This window comes from Halichoeres trimaculatus, unplaced genomic scaffold (genome assembly GCF_033239565.1).
Source record: "Halichoeres trimaculatus isolate MK-OKI-2021-1 unplaced genomic scaffold, fHalTri1.1 fHalTri1_scaffold_23, whole genome shotgun sequence".
NCBI lineage: Eukaryota > Metazoa > Chordata > Actinopteri > Labriformes > Labridae > Halichoeres > Halichoeres trimaculatus.
Window position 1 is genome coordinate 6,786,662 of NW_027437201.1, and position 15,734 is coordinate 6,802,395.

General features: G+C 38.8%; 1 protein-coding gene across 1 annotated transcript in view; it reads left to right on the top strand.

Moving 5' to 3' along the window:
* The window catches only part of LOC141785234 (zinc finger protein 385B-like), an 86,414-nt gene that overhangs the window by 31,090 nt on the left and 39,590 nt on the right, over positions 1-15,734 (top strand). Inside the window, exon 2 of the mRNA XM_074663415.1 lies at positions 5,153-5,437. Within this exon, the coding sequence (XP_074519516.1) occupies positions 5,153-5,437 (285 nt within the window). The remainder of the gene's footprint in view (positions 1-5,152; positions 5,438-15,734) is intronic.

A 15,734-nucleotide genomic window follows, 5' to 3' on the forward strand; every position in this document is an offset into this window, starting at 1 on the left:
AACAAGGTTTTATGTCATGTTTAATGATGATTGACAGCTGCTGTTCTTGTGTATTTTTGGAGGGATAGTAAAATATGTCGGAAGGGAGAGCAAAGAAGTGATTAGACTCGAAAGAAAAAAAATATTATTATTCAGTCCCTCGTAGCCTCTACTGCACAGAAACGACCAATGGCTGCGCCTCTGACAGGGGTATGTTGGCTTTAAAACTGTACAATGGTAAATGGCGGAGCTACGCTGTCCTCTCTATACACAGTCCATGTGCTTCGGCATGATGTAAAGAATTAAGAAGGGAATCGTTTAGCATAAAGGCTAATAGATTGAAACATTTCTCATTGATCCTCAACAGAAACTGGTTTTCAATGCCCATCCTGAGTTAGATAAAGATATAAACTATGATTATATTCTTGTTTCACCAGACAAAGTTAAATGATGACTCTAATACTCAAAAATCACAGCATATCCCTCCTTTGAAGGATGGTATGTTTAAGACTTGCAGTAAATCCTTCAGTGTTAAGTTCTTTTATGTATGATTTCATGCAGCAGCATAGCTATTCCCAAGAACTTCTCACTTAACTGAAAACTGGATGGATTTTCAGAGCCAGGTGCTGCGCTTTGCTCTGTGCACCATCAGCGATGTAGCGCACAAAGAGAAACAGGTGTTTCCAGCTGCAAATTTGGATGTGTCAGACAGACAGACATTACAGTCCTGGCTGTGTTACAGTGAGCCAGCAGAGAGCAGCAGCTGCTGGCTCACTGTTTAAAGTTGTATTTTAATGGAGCTGTCAGATGCCAACTCCAGCTGACCACATAAAGTGGAGTGAGAGGTGCAGTGCAGGTGCTTCCAGTTTAATGGTGGGTTTATAGCAATGAGCAGTTTTAGATAGTAGCCAGTCAACATTTCAATGAATTACTACCAAGGGTAATACAACAGTTGAGTTTGATTGTAATCTGCTTTATTTTTTTTTTAAAAAGATGATATATTTCACACCATTTACATGTTGTAGCACAAGCCAGACTTTCTACCTGATGACAGTGAATAAACGCCCGGACAAAATTATCTGAGATAATTCCACTGAGTTGTTTTGTTTAATTGCAGCTCTCACAAATGATTTTGTTTAATTTTCACTGGATTTTTCAGGATAATTTTTGATGTCTTTACTGAGAGGACAGGAAATCAAAAAGAGGACAATCCAGGAATAAAGAGGAGGGAGAAGATTTGAAGCAAAGGGCAAAGGGTGGGAGTTGAACCCTGGAGCTCATCTGTGGACACTGAAGTTTTGCAGCCATATAAAAGTACTTTAGTTTAACTGGCGTTTTAATTCAAATGGCATGTTGCTCAAAATCAGCTTATCCATCCCAAATTATAATTGTACGTATGCCCAGGAGGCTTTGATATTGCAAACAGAAAACTTGAATCAAACTCAAACTCTGTAAAAACACTTGCCACATCCATTTTTAGGATAAGTAAACTTACTCTGGTTACTTTAACTGTCAGTTTCCTCCTGAGAACTTTTTTTTATGCAGACTATTCTAAAGTGACTAACACAGCCCCTCCATGCCATGTTTCCTGTTTTTATCATCAATAATGATACAAAACGCTGACAGACAGAACACTTTGGAGACAAGAGCTGCAGTCTTGAGCTGTGATCCTGTTGCTGACTAACAGAAGCTAGACACACAGCAGGTGGGCTGAAAAACAATCAATGTGTCGGGATGCAAAGAATGACGTGGAGGTGCAACTCTTTGTAGGTGGTGATAAGATAAACAGTCGTGAGTAATGGTAGACGGGCAAACACGAGTGAGAAGTTGTAGCATAGTTGAAGCTGGTACCAAACCATGCAACAGATGGTAGTATCTGGCTTTGCATTATAATATTGTGTTATTCAACAAAATTTTACTTTAGTAGGAGTCACAAAATGCCTTTCAAAATACAAAAACTATTTACGATATATGTTGAATCTATTATGAAAATAAAAACACATAAGAGTTCAATTTGATATAAACAGAACATGTTTGATCTGCTTCATTTTGTTTTTGTTTTTAATTGTTGGTTCAAAACCCCCAAGGTGATTTAGCCAGGATTATATCAGTATCAATCGCAGCAGATTAATTTTAAAATATAACAATATGTGCTCATTCATGGTCTCATTTCATCCCACTCAGCAGAATGAAATATCTTTGGCCATCTTGTTTCTCTTTTTGGATTGGTCATTTGGTGTATTTTCATAGCAGGGGGTCAAAAGTCTTCAACACCACTATTTCCTGGGACCACAGCCTGAAAGGTTTGGGGACCCCCTGATCTAGACAGCAGTTACCTTGGAGATGATAAAGTTCTTTTATTTTTTTTCTTATTTGTTTATTTTATTCAGGAATGTTAAGACACTCAGAGTCTACCATTAGCAGAGCTAGCACCACCAGCCCCAGGTACTCCTGTGCTGATTACCCGTTGTCCTGGTTGAATGCCTGCCTAACCGTACACAGCCAGCAAACAACTTTAACTTCAAAGTATCATAGTACCTGTGAACCTCACCACAGTACCACAGATGGCGTCTCTTACCTGTGCTTGTTTATATCCAGATAGTTCAGCATTATATCAGTTAGTATTAACCAGAGCTACAAAAACACACTAACAGTGCTTCAGGCCTACAATAGTCATCATTTTAATAACTTGGTTAACTATGTAGTATTTCTTGTGCTGACTTGCACTGGTAATAATGGTTTTTGTTGCTAAATGCTGTTCAAGTGGCCGCTTCCTTGTCCTTTTTTTCTTCTCTTTGTAGTTCTCTTTGCATTCCAACCCTTACGAAAGAAAAATATATGTACCAATATATTTTTTGAAATATATTGTAATATATTATTGATATATGATGATATACATGGAATAATATATTGAGGGCACATAAACAATATATTATATATTCATGAAATATATTGCAATATATTGCAAAATATACAAATAATTGCCGCTTTCCATATATTGCAATATTTTGGAAAATAAGAATACTAATTCTCATATATGGGAATATATTACCTAATGTATAACATCATATTTTCCAATATGCTGCAATATATTTTTCTTCCGTAAGGGAAGCCTTTCTTTACTTTTTATTTCTCATTTGTTGGTCGTATACATCAAACTGATAATTTCTGCAGTGGTGTTTTTAGTATTTTTGTTACTGTGTTTGTCTGGGAATCCTACGTGTATCATGTATGGATCATTTGTTAGCAGCCGGGGGCATGTTGATGCTAACATGGGAGAGGCCCAATGTTCCCTGCAAGCTACAAGAGATGATATAGACCTATCCCTCCATCCATGTTTATTGGGAATGTGATATCTATCCCCAATTAGATGGACAAGCTAGCAATGCTAACCCAAAAACAGAGGAAATACCAAAAGTGTGGCATCAAGCCATTCAAGGAGACATGGCTAACATAGCTAACACTGGATATTAACAATACATGGAAGGGATTTCTCCTGCTGTGGGTGGACGGGACAAAGGACAGAGAGACTAAACAGACTGGGGCACAACACAACACAACAACAACAACACACACACACACACACACACACACACACAAACAGATATATATATATATATATATATATATATATATATATATATATATATATATATATATACACACACACACACATATACATATATATATATATATATATATATATATATATATATATATATATATATATATATGTATATATATATATATATATATATATATATATGTATATATACATATACATATGTATATACATACATATATATATATATATATATATATATATATATATATATATATATATATATATATATATATATATATATATGAACTGGAAAACGCTATGAAAAACCCTGATATAATGTAACATTTTTGTATAATATAAAGATATTTCCACTAAAGTGTTTCAGTGTTTTGAACAATGTTAATATTGATGAGATTTAATCACAAACATAAATGTTTTTGTTTGTTACACTTACTGAATAAAGTTGTTAACATCCACAATGTGTCAATAGAGCCAAAGACAAATTTCCACATAGAGACCTGTGCTTAAAGAAGTGATGTTATCTGAGCATCTTAACATTTTATTTTGACCTGTTTGTTTTATTGGACCTCTGATGTTCAAACTGCTGCTGCTCGTGTCTGAATGGTGGTACTTCTCTCCTGTTTTCTTGCAGCTGGTATGTTTAGACATGTGTTTTTCATGTCTAAGGTTATGGTACACACCTCATCCTGTCTAAACACTCCTTGTTTCATCGTCGTCATCACCAGCTGTAACTCACGTCTCCTCGGCTGCCAAACCGCAGTAAAACATCATTCAAATCATCACGCAGGCCGGCGCTGCAGCTTTGATGTTTCTGGTCTGAGGCTGATGAATTCCTGCGAACACATTTCCATTCTACTTTCATCTCGCCACCAGTCAAATTGAATTTTCTGAACAGCAAAGATTTTCCAAATGATGGTTCCTGTTTGGTGCGCTCAGTGAGGCGGGAGATAAAACGTCCATCACCACGAGGGCTTAATTGACTCCATTATCATATAAACAGCACCGAAACAAAGAATTCACTCGGTCTTTTGGTGACATTTGCACATGCTCACATCGAGCTGCAGCTTGATTTATGCGTCCAAAATCAGTCGGCCATTACAGATATTACAGCCCTCACAAAGAAATGTGGATTTGTTTTCCCTGAGGAATCAGCTTTTATGATCTGATAAATAAAGAGAAGCAGGAACAAGATACTTATCAACAGACTGTACATGTCTCTGATGTTTGTGGCTGAGAGGGACCATTGTTGTCGGTTAATAGATGTCTAAGGTTCAGGTTATGTTAAAATAGACTCAGTTTGTATGAAATTAAAGTGATAATAGCTTCTGACTAAGTAAGGGCCCTGTAATTTAATTTTTTAATGGGATGTGAAAGATTTTTGACACACATTTAGACTTCTTATAATGCTGACAACGAGTAGTTAAAAGATGTAGATGAATCCAAATCACACACCTCCTTTGTCTGCCTATAATTCTTTGTTGGTTGCATGAGAAACACCAAACATGCTCCTCTGTCGCCCCCCTGTGGACACTCCAACAACAACAACCAGGCCACACATTTTAAATGTCTCTTTTTTTCTTTCTCTAGATATGAAGCGTCCAAAAAGCCCTGACTGGCCAGACAGCAGCCCCCCTCCCAAGAGTCAACAGGGCAAGGAGGAGGAAGAAGAGGAGGAAGAAGAGGAAGAGGAGAGGAAGGTGATGACAGGACACAGGGCCAAACGAGAGCGCCGTCAAGGCAGCGGTGGCAGCACTGCTACAATGTGTCAGGTGTGCAACATTCAGCTGAACTCCAGCGCCCAGGCCCAGATCCACTACAAGGGGAAGACTCATCAGAGGAGGCTGAGAAGGTTAGCCAAGGCTGTCACCTCAGGTAGGACTGCAAAGGGTTTGTTTCAGTAATCTATTAATAACAATCAGAGCTGGAAGAAAACTGAAGGAAATATGTAAAAAATAGTTTCATTATAGAGGGGCTCCAAAAAAAGTGTCTTTACAGTTTAAAAAAAATATTAAAAAGAAAAAAGAGCTGAAAAACATGTGGAAATTGTACCAAGATGAGAAGTAGATATTGATTTTTTAACTAATTCAATAGGAGAACTAACTTTGTGGGAATCATCCACTCACCCCTTTATCCAACACTGCCCCTGTCTCCATAATTTTTTGTGCCTTGTGCACATATTGACAGAAGTAATGGTGGATATCTCCTGTACTTAGTTCTGTGTGTCTCATTTTGTTTCAGTGAATCATGACACACATTATGCCTTTACTAAAGGGAGTAGCCATTTTCAGGGGTTCAGTTAACAGAACCTCTTTTATCAACAGGACACCTGAAGTATACAAATGCAACGTAATCAAAAACTTTGATAACTACTGAGTATATAGAACAAATCTGAGGAACATGTCTCATCAGTAACCTTTGTAATACATTGTTTAAACTGTACAGAGACTTGATGTACACCTGTATCTGGGATGACGTGCAGTAAAGAGTTGTGTTATGGGGTTGAACCAGCAACCACTGAGACAAGTGAATAGCTTATGTACAAGTGCCTTAGCGGCAATGCTTAAGTATAAGACTGTGTATAGCAGGGGTGGCCAACCAGTCAGAGACCAAGGGCCACAAAAATTTTCATTGTACTACGGAGAGCCACATCACACACGTGGTCTTACAAAATGCTTCCTCTCACAATGAAAGGAAATGAAATGACATAAAATGAATATCAATACATTCCCAATTTTCAAAGTGAGATTTACTGTGTTTGTGTGTTTAAATTCATACTGGAGAAGAGAAACTGAAACTTAAGTATTAATCTGTACACCCAAACATTGATCAATACTGATCTTGTTGGCATCAGTACTACTCATAATTATATAGCTACGTATTTTTATGAATGGATCGAAGAGCCGCACACCAAAAGGCAAAGAGCCATATGTGGCTTACGGGCTGCAGTTTGGTCACCCCTGGTATAAAGAATGGACAGCGTGGCTCCGTCTTTTACCATTGAATGGTTTTGAAGCCAAAATGCAGTACAGAATCTGTGCGAGCGAGGTCCGAAAAACAAGTCTGATTTCTTTCATTCATGAATCCAATCTCTTCTTAACTCTCCTTTCCAGTGTATCCTACTGTTAAACAAAAACAGCAGCCGTTAATCATTGTGAAAGTGGGATAAAACATTGTTTTTTAACCTCTAATAACCAATGAAAAAGAACTGTTTTAGAAAACAAGCTATTTGAAAACAACATACGCCAATTATAACTTCTTTTCAATACAGCATACAGATGTGAGAAACATTTTTACAAGGTGAATTTATTTTTTAAAGTTTGACCACAGCCCCATTAGAATGAGTTGGAGGGGTAGAGTTTTTGGCCTATACTGCAGCCAGTCACTAGGGGGAGCAGTTTTTGCAGCATCCTGACAACCATTTTTTGGATAACTTTTGCTCTGATTTTGGTCGTTAACTTAAGAATTAAATGATTAAATGAATACGTACAGATATACGTTTTTTTAAAACAATAGTTAAAGAAATCTTCAGAAATTAATTTTAAAAACATTTGATGGCCTTGGCTGACAAACACAACCTGAACTGAGTAAAACTGAGACTACTTACATCCGACAGAAAGAGGCCAGGCAGTCTGATCAAGGGACCTCTCCCACCACAGACATCTGGTCTAACTAATAACATGAATGATGTCTCTATTACATTTAAGTGTCCCAGCAAGCCATGCCAGTGAGGCATCAAGCACAAGCACACTAGAAACTAGAGCACACATCCTGTATGTCATAAATTACACCTGTGCTTTTCATCAGGTGACAAGGTTGCACGCCTGCTATGAAAAATGTCTAGTGTTTCACTTTGGTGTCATTGCGTTATTATGTAATAAAGAACACAGAGTGGAAGACTCATAAATTCATGTTTGCTCAACAACACTGTAAACTGAGCGCAGTTTAATCAACAACTCTGAACAGAAATAGGACATTATGAAGCTTTCAAAATTGATGTTTACTTTGGGGCTTCTGGATCATGCATTGCTCCTTTTTGTCTTCTAGAGGACTCGTCCATTTTTCCTCTATAGTGGGTCTGTTTATGAGTAGTCAGCACATATGCTGCTGTGTTTGTAGCCTTGTACTTTTTATAACTAGAGTTTTTGACAAGAGAAATCAGAGACATGAGCTTTCTACAAACATTCATCTCTGCAGACCATAAGGAGTTCTAATGCACCAGTATATGTTCACTATTCCAGCACAGCCCCTCGCCATTTCCAAACATTTTCTGCACACCTGCTTTGATGAGAGGCCATTAATCACCTTCTCTCAGCAGCACCTGTGTCATTCTGCCACGCTGACCAGCTTGATCAATCAAAACACAGAAAAAAAAGAGCCTGAAATGAATAACTGGCCAATAAGATGGCATATTTTAATGTTGATTTATGAGGCTGTCTTTCTCTGCAGGCTCGCCAAACATATTCAACTGTCCTCACTTCAACCCATGAAACACATTCACACCAGTGTTCATTGTTTAATTTCCCTTCATTTTGTTATCATCAGAATGGTATTGACTTTTCCTACGTCAGATAATAACCTTTTTGGATCATCTTTCATGCTTTAAAGCAAGGGAGTGATCCAGGATTTAGTCCACAACTTTTTGTAGTTTTGACTTTTTGAAATCTGGCATCAGGTTTGTTTGTTTTTTATTTATGGTCAGGAGCTCTTTTTTCTAGAAATCAGAAGTTTGTGTATTTTTGTGAACCCAACATTTTTCATACTTAATTTGATCATTCCCTGAACTAAACCAGTACACTTTCTTGAGCTATGTTTGAAGTATAAAGCTGCCCACAGCTGATGTCTGATGGTAGATAGCTGTAGCCCATTATTTAGCCGGCGCTGACATTTTCATGTGACTGAAGAGATTTATTGTCCACAGAATGAAATGCATGTCCCACAGTGTACTGAACTGAGAAAATCGTGTATGGTCTTTTGAATGTGACCTCCGTTCTGCTCCAGTTTGTCGAGGAGACGGCAGAGATTTGTTCTCTCAGATGGAAATGCTTCACTTATTGCTATATGTCTCGAAAAACAAAGGGAGCAGAAAAGCTGACCTTAAAGCTGTTTGTGTTTGCTGATACAGTTTAATCATTCATGTGATTATCTGAAATGATGCTGTTTGCTTTTTGATGAAGGGCATCGCGCAGGTTCTTTGTCAAATGAAACCGTTTGACATTGTGCAGATATTTGTACCTCACATGCACATCATCAGCATCATTACTGACAGAGTTCAAACACCCAGCCTGCTGCAGGCCTCAGTGGCAGTGGGCTCATCCTCTAATTGAGAGTTAAAATGAGACTCCCTCATGGGTAGCTTGTGTCACTCCCTCGGGGTCGGGAGGCTTTGTTTCCCCGCACAGGGCACAGTGATTTCACACCTGCCATGTTCGAACTGGTCGGATGAGCAGAGTATCGTCCCTTTTGGTTTGGGTTGTTGTGAGATGAAAACAGCTTTGTCATGATTCAAATAGAACAATAATACCAAGATAATAATGTTGAGAAGCCGTTTGCAAAGGCTGAAATAGATACATGTGACCAAATGACAGAGGAAGGTTTTTAAAATATGGTGATGCTAGCCTACTGCACTGTTGTAAGTATCCCAGAATGCCTTGCAGAGTAAATCATGTCATTTGAGTTCTGTTTTGCACAAATATTATAATACATAATAATAATACATTTTATTTTTAGAGTGCTTTTCAAAAACTTAAAGATGCTTTACAAGGTAAACAAAGATAAAAAGCAAGTTAAAAACAGGTACAAATATACACAATAATGAAAAAGTAAAAGTACATGCAAAGAAAAAAAAAGACAAAAACAGTTAAAATGTGCAAGGTAAAAGCAAGGTCAGGACCAGGGTCTGTTAATTTAAGTTAAAAGCAGTGTGGAATATGTGAGTTTTGAGTTTGGTGCTTGGTCGATGATCCTGGGGACGATCAGGAGGTTTGCGACTGAGGAATGGAGGGTGCAGGAAGGGCTTTAGGGGTGGAGCATGTCTGTAAGGTATGAGGGGGCCTGGTTGTGGAGTGCTTTGTGGGTAAGAAGAAGAATTTTGAATTTGATATTAGCTCCGTACTCCAAATTGAAAGAATATCCTGAATGTTTTTTGGTGTTTTCTTTAATATTAGATTCTATTGTGTCTATAAATGTAAATGTGCTGTGAGGAGGATTTGTTTAAATTGGTCTTGGCGCCACTTTTTGGCCAAAAGGCCCACGCACACTGTCGTGGAGATGTGACAACAACCGAGCTGTGTGTTAGTTTTGGAATTAAATCAGATCAGAGGAAGTTTTCTTTGTTCAAGACAATTTTTACCGGATATAATGCAAAGAGGTAAGGTATTTGTCAACAGTTAAATAGTATACATAGTTTGAAATGTGACAACAAGCAAACATTGTCAGTTTGTACCATAGTTTAGTGACTTTATATAGCCCTACTGGCAGCCCAGTGCTCTAAGACGTGTCTGTAATATGTAACGTTAGTAAATCCTGGTTATGTCTTGTCAGTCATCGACCAATCAGAGCTAACGTAACCTCACTCTTCATTTTATTGATAGACTCAAGTTTTAACAGAGCACTGCAGAATAACTGCTGACTGTGGGTTGGAAGGAATATTATCACAAACAGTTTAGCGTGTGTTTTAGCCATTAGCCCAAGCTATCACTTCCACGTTTAGCTTTCTCCTAATCTTCGGTCCTGTTTCTGTCTGACAGTTATGCTCCAGTATCCACCATCACTACAAAATCAATCACAGAAATCATTTTTGGCAGAGAAAAACACAGATCTCTGTGTTTTATCTATTCTCACTGCTAAACTTTGTCAGCCAGTGGGGTGTTGTAATAGAGACCTAGGCGTGCCATAAATCAGTTCAGTCTTGCTCGACCTGATCGGGAAGCTAAGAAGTAGCATTTCAAAATAACCTCTATTTGCGCTGATAATCTCATTTTAAGGTGTGGATTACGATCAGGCATATATCTAGAAGGGAGATTTTTCAAGATCATTTTGGAACATCCTCACAGTCCCTTTAAAGGCGTACAGAAAAATGTTCATTGAGTGTGTCTTGAAATCCAAAATAAAATTCACAGCTCAAAGCTTGAATATATTCAGCATGTTATAAAAAGAAAAAGAGGATTCACAGGTTTTTTGTGTGTTTTTCAGTCCAATAATTTCTTTATTTACCCTTTGAACAGGAAGACGCATGTATTTTCTGTGGCACAATAACAAACCCATTACATTTCCTCTCTTATCAATAGCAGTGCAGAAAAAAAAGAGTTGTTTTGTTTCTAAGTTAGGCCCTGAGCGTTTCTTAATGTCGGAGCTGATAAACAGGATAATTTTGCAAAAACAGCATGACTCATAACTGGATCCTGCTTTCCGGCAGAAATATGGCAGCCAGGCAGCTCTTGTGTTAAACCGTGTAAACAAATAGGTAGGAAGATTCCTACGCACCAGTTCATGCCAGTTTTTATATAATGCCTCTCTGTTTCCTGTTGAGCTGCAGGGATGAGATAGAAGGAGGACGAGCTGAGTCAATTAAGGTGACTGTTAGTATCATTCAGTCTGTGCTGCCTAATAACACTCGCTGCCTCCCTGCAGCTGAACTAGCTTTCCCTTTATTTATACTCATGATGTGAGTGCTCAAATGAAAAGAGATTTTAATTGGCTGGTTCTCTGGGCGCCTTTTGAAAAGGGGAAGCAGTTTCAACTTCCTGCACTCCACACTGAGATACCGGACCACGGTGGAGGGTCATTTTTGGAATGAAAATACTGCACACAGGAAAAATGAGCTATGAGGAAAGTTCATTTACATGTGAGAGGAGAACTTTTCAGACATTTACCAGGTCCCAGATTTGTTTTTACATCTACTGTAATGTGATTTCAATTTTTATGCTGTGTCTGGTTTTATCAGTGTCGTATGATTCATCACAGATGCTCTCTCTGTTCTGTACTCAGGGTGGTCTTTGCTGCTGCTCTCCCAGCCTTGGCTTTTAATCAATCATTCATTCATTCATTTTTGTACTGCTTATCCTGTTCAGGATCGTAGGTGGCTGGAGTCTATCCCAGCTGTCCTAGGGTGGGTGGCAGGGTACATCCTGGACTGTCAATCGCCAGTCAGTCAGGGCTGACACACAATTATTCGTACACACACTCACACCCTCGAACAATTTAGAGCCAATACCGTATACAAATACCGATACCTGGGATTTGGGTATCGACCGACAGCACTACCGATCTGATACCAGTGTTAAACAATGCTCTACTGTGGGATAAGACTGGTAATGTTTGAGTAAAAGGTAAAAAATGAGTGAATGGAATTACTGAAGTTAATATTTATTTAAATTATAAAATATTTAAATGTTAACCAGCAAAACAAAACTTCATGATGTACAGAAATTCTATTGTTTTGTATTGTACAATTCTACAATTGTAAACTTCTATAGCCTGTAGACTGGTAATGCAGCAAAAAACAAAGAAGGAGCATCAGATGTAACATTTCCAATCAAGTAGCCAAGGACACCGGTTAAAAAAAAAAGCATAGAGCTGGTTGCCTGGATCAGCAGAACGGATCGGCCCCTTCCCACCAATACCGATCCAGCTTTGAGGGGCACCAATACACCGATACCAGATACTAGGATTGGTGCATCCCTACTATTGAGCATATTAGGCATATTTTGGACTGTGGGAGGAAGCTGGGGTAACTGCCGCATGGGGAGAACATGCAAACTCCACGCAGTAAGGCTGGGGTCCCGTTTATATGACAACGTTTCATCTGAAAACGCTAAAACGCAGTGAAAGAAATCTGCATTTACACGAAAGCGCTGATGGGCTGAAAACGCCGTAGTAAGCATGCCAGGCCTGTAGGTGGTGCTATAACTGTCTTGTCCAGAAGCCCCTTTTGGGAGATCTCCACTGAAGTAGAGTTGGCACAATGAGCCGGTCATCTGGTGTATTGGGGAATACACCAGATTTCCTCTGAAAACGCCGGCTTTCTGTTTACACGACAACAGTGTCGGGAGTGCTTCAGAAAAATCCCATTCTGGAAGCTGTTTTCAAAAGTTTGCGTTTAAGGTTGGCCGAAACGCCGTTTCCGCGTAGACGCGAGGCTGAAACGCAACAAAACTTTTGCGTTTCACCCTAAAACCGTTGTTGTGTAAACGGCCCCTGGGTGAGCCGGGGTTTGAACTGGTGACCTTCTTGCTGTGAGGCTGGAGTGCTAACTGTTGCACTGGGCTGCTCTTCATTGAACCATCTTTTTTTTGGTGGTGCTAAACCACAACAAATGGTCTCTTGGGACACTTTCCTAAAACATCAGCTTTTCAATGTTCATAAAAGAGAGGTGAAGTGTGCTCTCCCCTCCTCTGGGTTTGGCATTCCACGTAGGCATGTGGAAGGGCAGGGAGCTCCTTGAACAGAGCCATACTGCCAGATATGACTTACTGCAGGCAAATAGTTGAACTGAAGTTGAGATGACAGAAATATTACGTGTTGAACTCGTGATTAAATATACTCAAGTCCCCCAGAGATCATTGAACTATACCATACACACAATAACGTGAGAGTGTTTTTTAGGTACCTGCACAGTACTTCAAAGTTACTTTGACTTCTTCCATTAATAACTTATTTTAATTCACGCTTTTATCTGGTATCTAAAATATCTGATGGCAGTTTTTCTAGAATTGTGAACTGAAGCATTTATCAACCCCACTTTTCCTTTTTAACACAATCATTAGAGTTTGGTACTTGGTAATTTTCCCCAATTGGGTTTTTTGGCTTGAATAGCATGCTCCCCATTGAATTGTTGGGACCCTTTGAGAAACTGCCCAAGAGGCTTAATGCTCCTGTTTGCTTTCCAATCAATGGGAAAATGTGAGAAGTTTGAGAAGAGTATAAAAAAGGAAAAGGCTCCATGAAATATTGATGGAAGAACTTTGAAAAGAAAGGTTGTACAATGGGGAGCGTAAAAACATCACTTTGGTTATTACTTTTTAAAAATTTGACTGAAGCCCATTTTTTCTTTCAAATATTCTACCTTTAGTGGTTAAAATCATCTTGGGGAGGCTGCAGTTGCATTTTTTCACACTTCTAAGAGATTTTGACACTGCTTTGAGCAGATATTCATGTTTATATTTTTTGCCTGTAAGGATAAACAAAAAGCCTCAGTGTAGATTTACAACAACATATTACATGATCTGCATTGATATCTATCTCCTGCTATTTTTAGATATAGTACACTGTATATTCACTAAAACACCTCTGGCAAAACTGCAGCATCTTACTGACCTAATTTCAATGAAACTAATTAGACGAAACAAAAATTTTCATTTTTTTTCTAAGTATCACTATTTTAACAATTTTAATCAATCCTCAAAGGAAAGTTGGTCACAGACTTGCCTTACAACATTTCATGCTCCATTCATGACAATTCCCCCCCCCCCCCCCCCCCCCCAAAAAAAAAAAAAAAGAAGCTTTCCATCAGCAGTGGAACATATAGTCCTCCATCAGCTTGTTTTTGAGCTTTCCCAAAGCCTGGACCTTTCCTCCTTCTGTGTACCGACATATACGTGGCATCACAGAATCATCCGTGAGAGTGGGGTATGTCAGCAGGTACTAGGACACAGCACATGCATGCTGGAGGGCAGTTTGAGGTGTGAAATAGGACATTTATCAGCTGGAATTCAAAGCTGCTTGTCCTCATTTCATACAGGAGAGGGCTGCAGAAGGAAGCCGACGTTTTTTTAAGATGTCACTTGATCCGTAATTCTGCAAAAATCTGGAGGTCTGCGAGATTTTGTATGAGGAGTCGCAGAACCAAAAGTAAACTGATTCTAATCTTAAAGACAATGGATAAGTGGTGATAAGTCTGTTTTTTGGTAATCCAGATGGCAGTGCATTGGGGTGTGTGAGAACAAGTCATTACGCTGCATAAAGCAAAGTCACACAGGCTGAATTATCAGTGAAAGTAGAAGAAGTATGATGTCAAACTGTAAACATGGAAGCTCAGTTGTATGGTGTGTCAATCAGACTCCTTGGGCAGAAACATACAGCCATGGTTTAATAAGTAGATCCAACAGCTATATGAGAGCATACCGTGCAGCCGACACACACACACACACACACTAACCAGCTCAGCTCGAGGCCGTCTCCTCGCACTTCCATTTGAATGCTGCAGCCTGAAATCAAGTGTAAAACTGTCAGGATGTGTCAGTGTTGTGCCTCCACACCACTCTTATTCAAGTGGACAAGGAGCCAGCATGGAGCACACAGGGCAGACACGACCAGCGTGTGTCTGTGTGTGTGTTTGTGTGTGTGTAGATAACACTCCTGTATGACATTTGAGGCCAGGGTTTCAGGGTAGAGACTGAGAATAATTGTGTTTATCTGAAATGATTATAGTGACTGTGGAATGAATAATAATGCACTGGAGTCTCCCCTCCCCCCAAGTGGAGAATGCATGCCTTTGTGTTGCTGTGATGACATATCAGAGGGATGTTGGCTTTTCGTTGAATACATGCTTCAAAAGCTTACACTTTGGACATTGTGATTCATGAAGCTCCTTAATCTCAATCCATTATGTTCTGAAATACATCTCATCCTTTGTAAGTAACTATTAGCTCAACAACAACTCTTCGGTCACACCTTTATTCTTGTGGTGGTTAAAAAACTGTGACTCAATAAACCATTCCTATTAAGTATCTTAAAAACTGAAATCTGTTTTGTGCAGCCACATTTGGTCCTAGCATGAGAAGTAACACAGGATTAAACTCTTGTTTATTAAGATAAGGGTTTCAAAGAGGCGGAAAAATTCTGTTTAAGTTTTCATAAGAATTTTAGCTCTAGAATATTGGAAATAAAGGGTTTCTTTGCTGTCAACTTAAATTAATTTTACCGGAGTTGTGACATTAAAGATGACGACCAGTCATAATGAGACAGCAGCCATTGAAGGTGATGAGGTCCAGGTCCTTAAAGAGCAGGAAGCATGACCTGAAGAGAAGCTAAATTAAATATTTTTACATTTTTTAATATGTCCAGGCTTTTGTAAATATCTGAATCTACTTTTATTTTTCACCCTTAATAGTTTTTGTAGTTTTGCAAAACAAGCCATCAAAGTTCTTCTAAAATCTGACTGATTTAATCT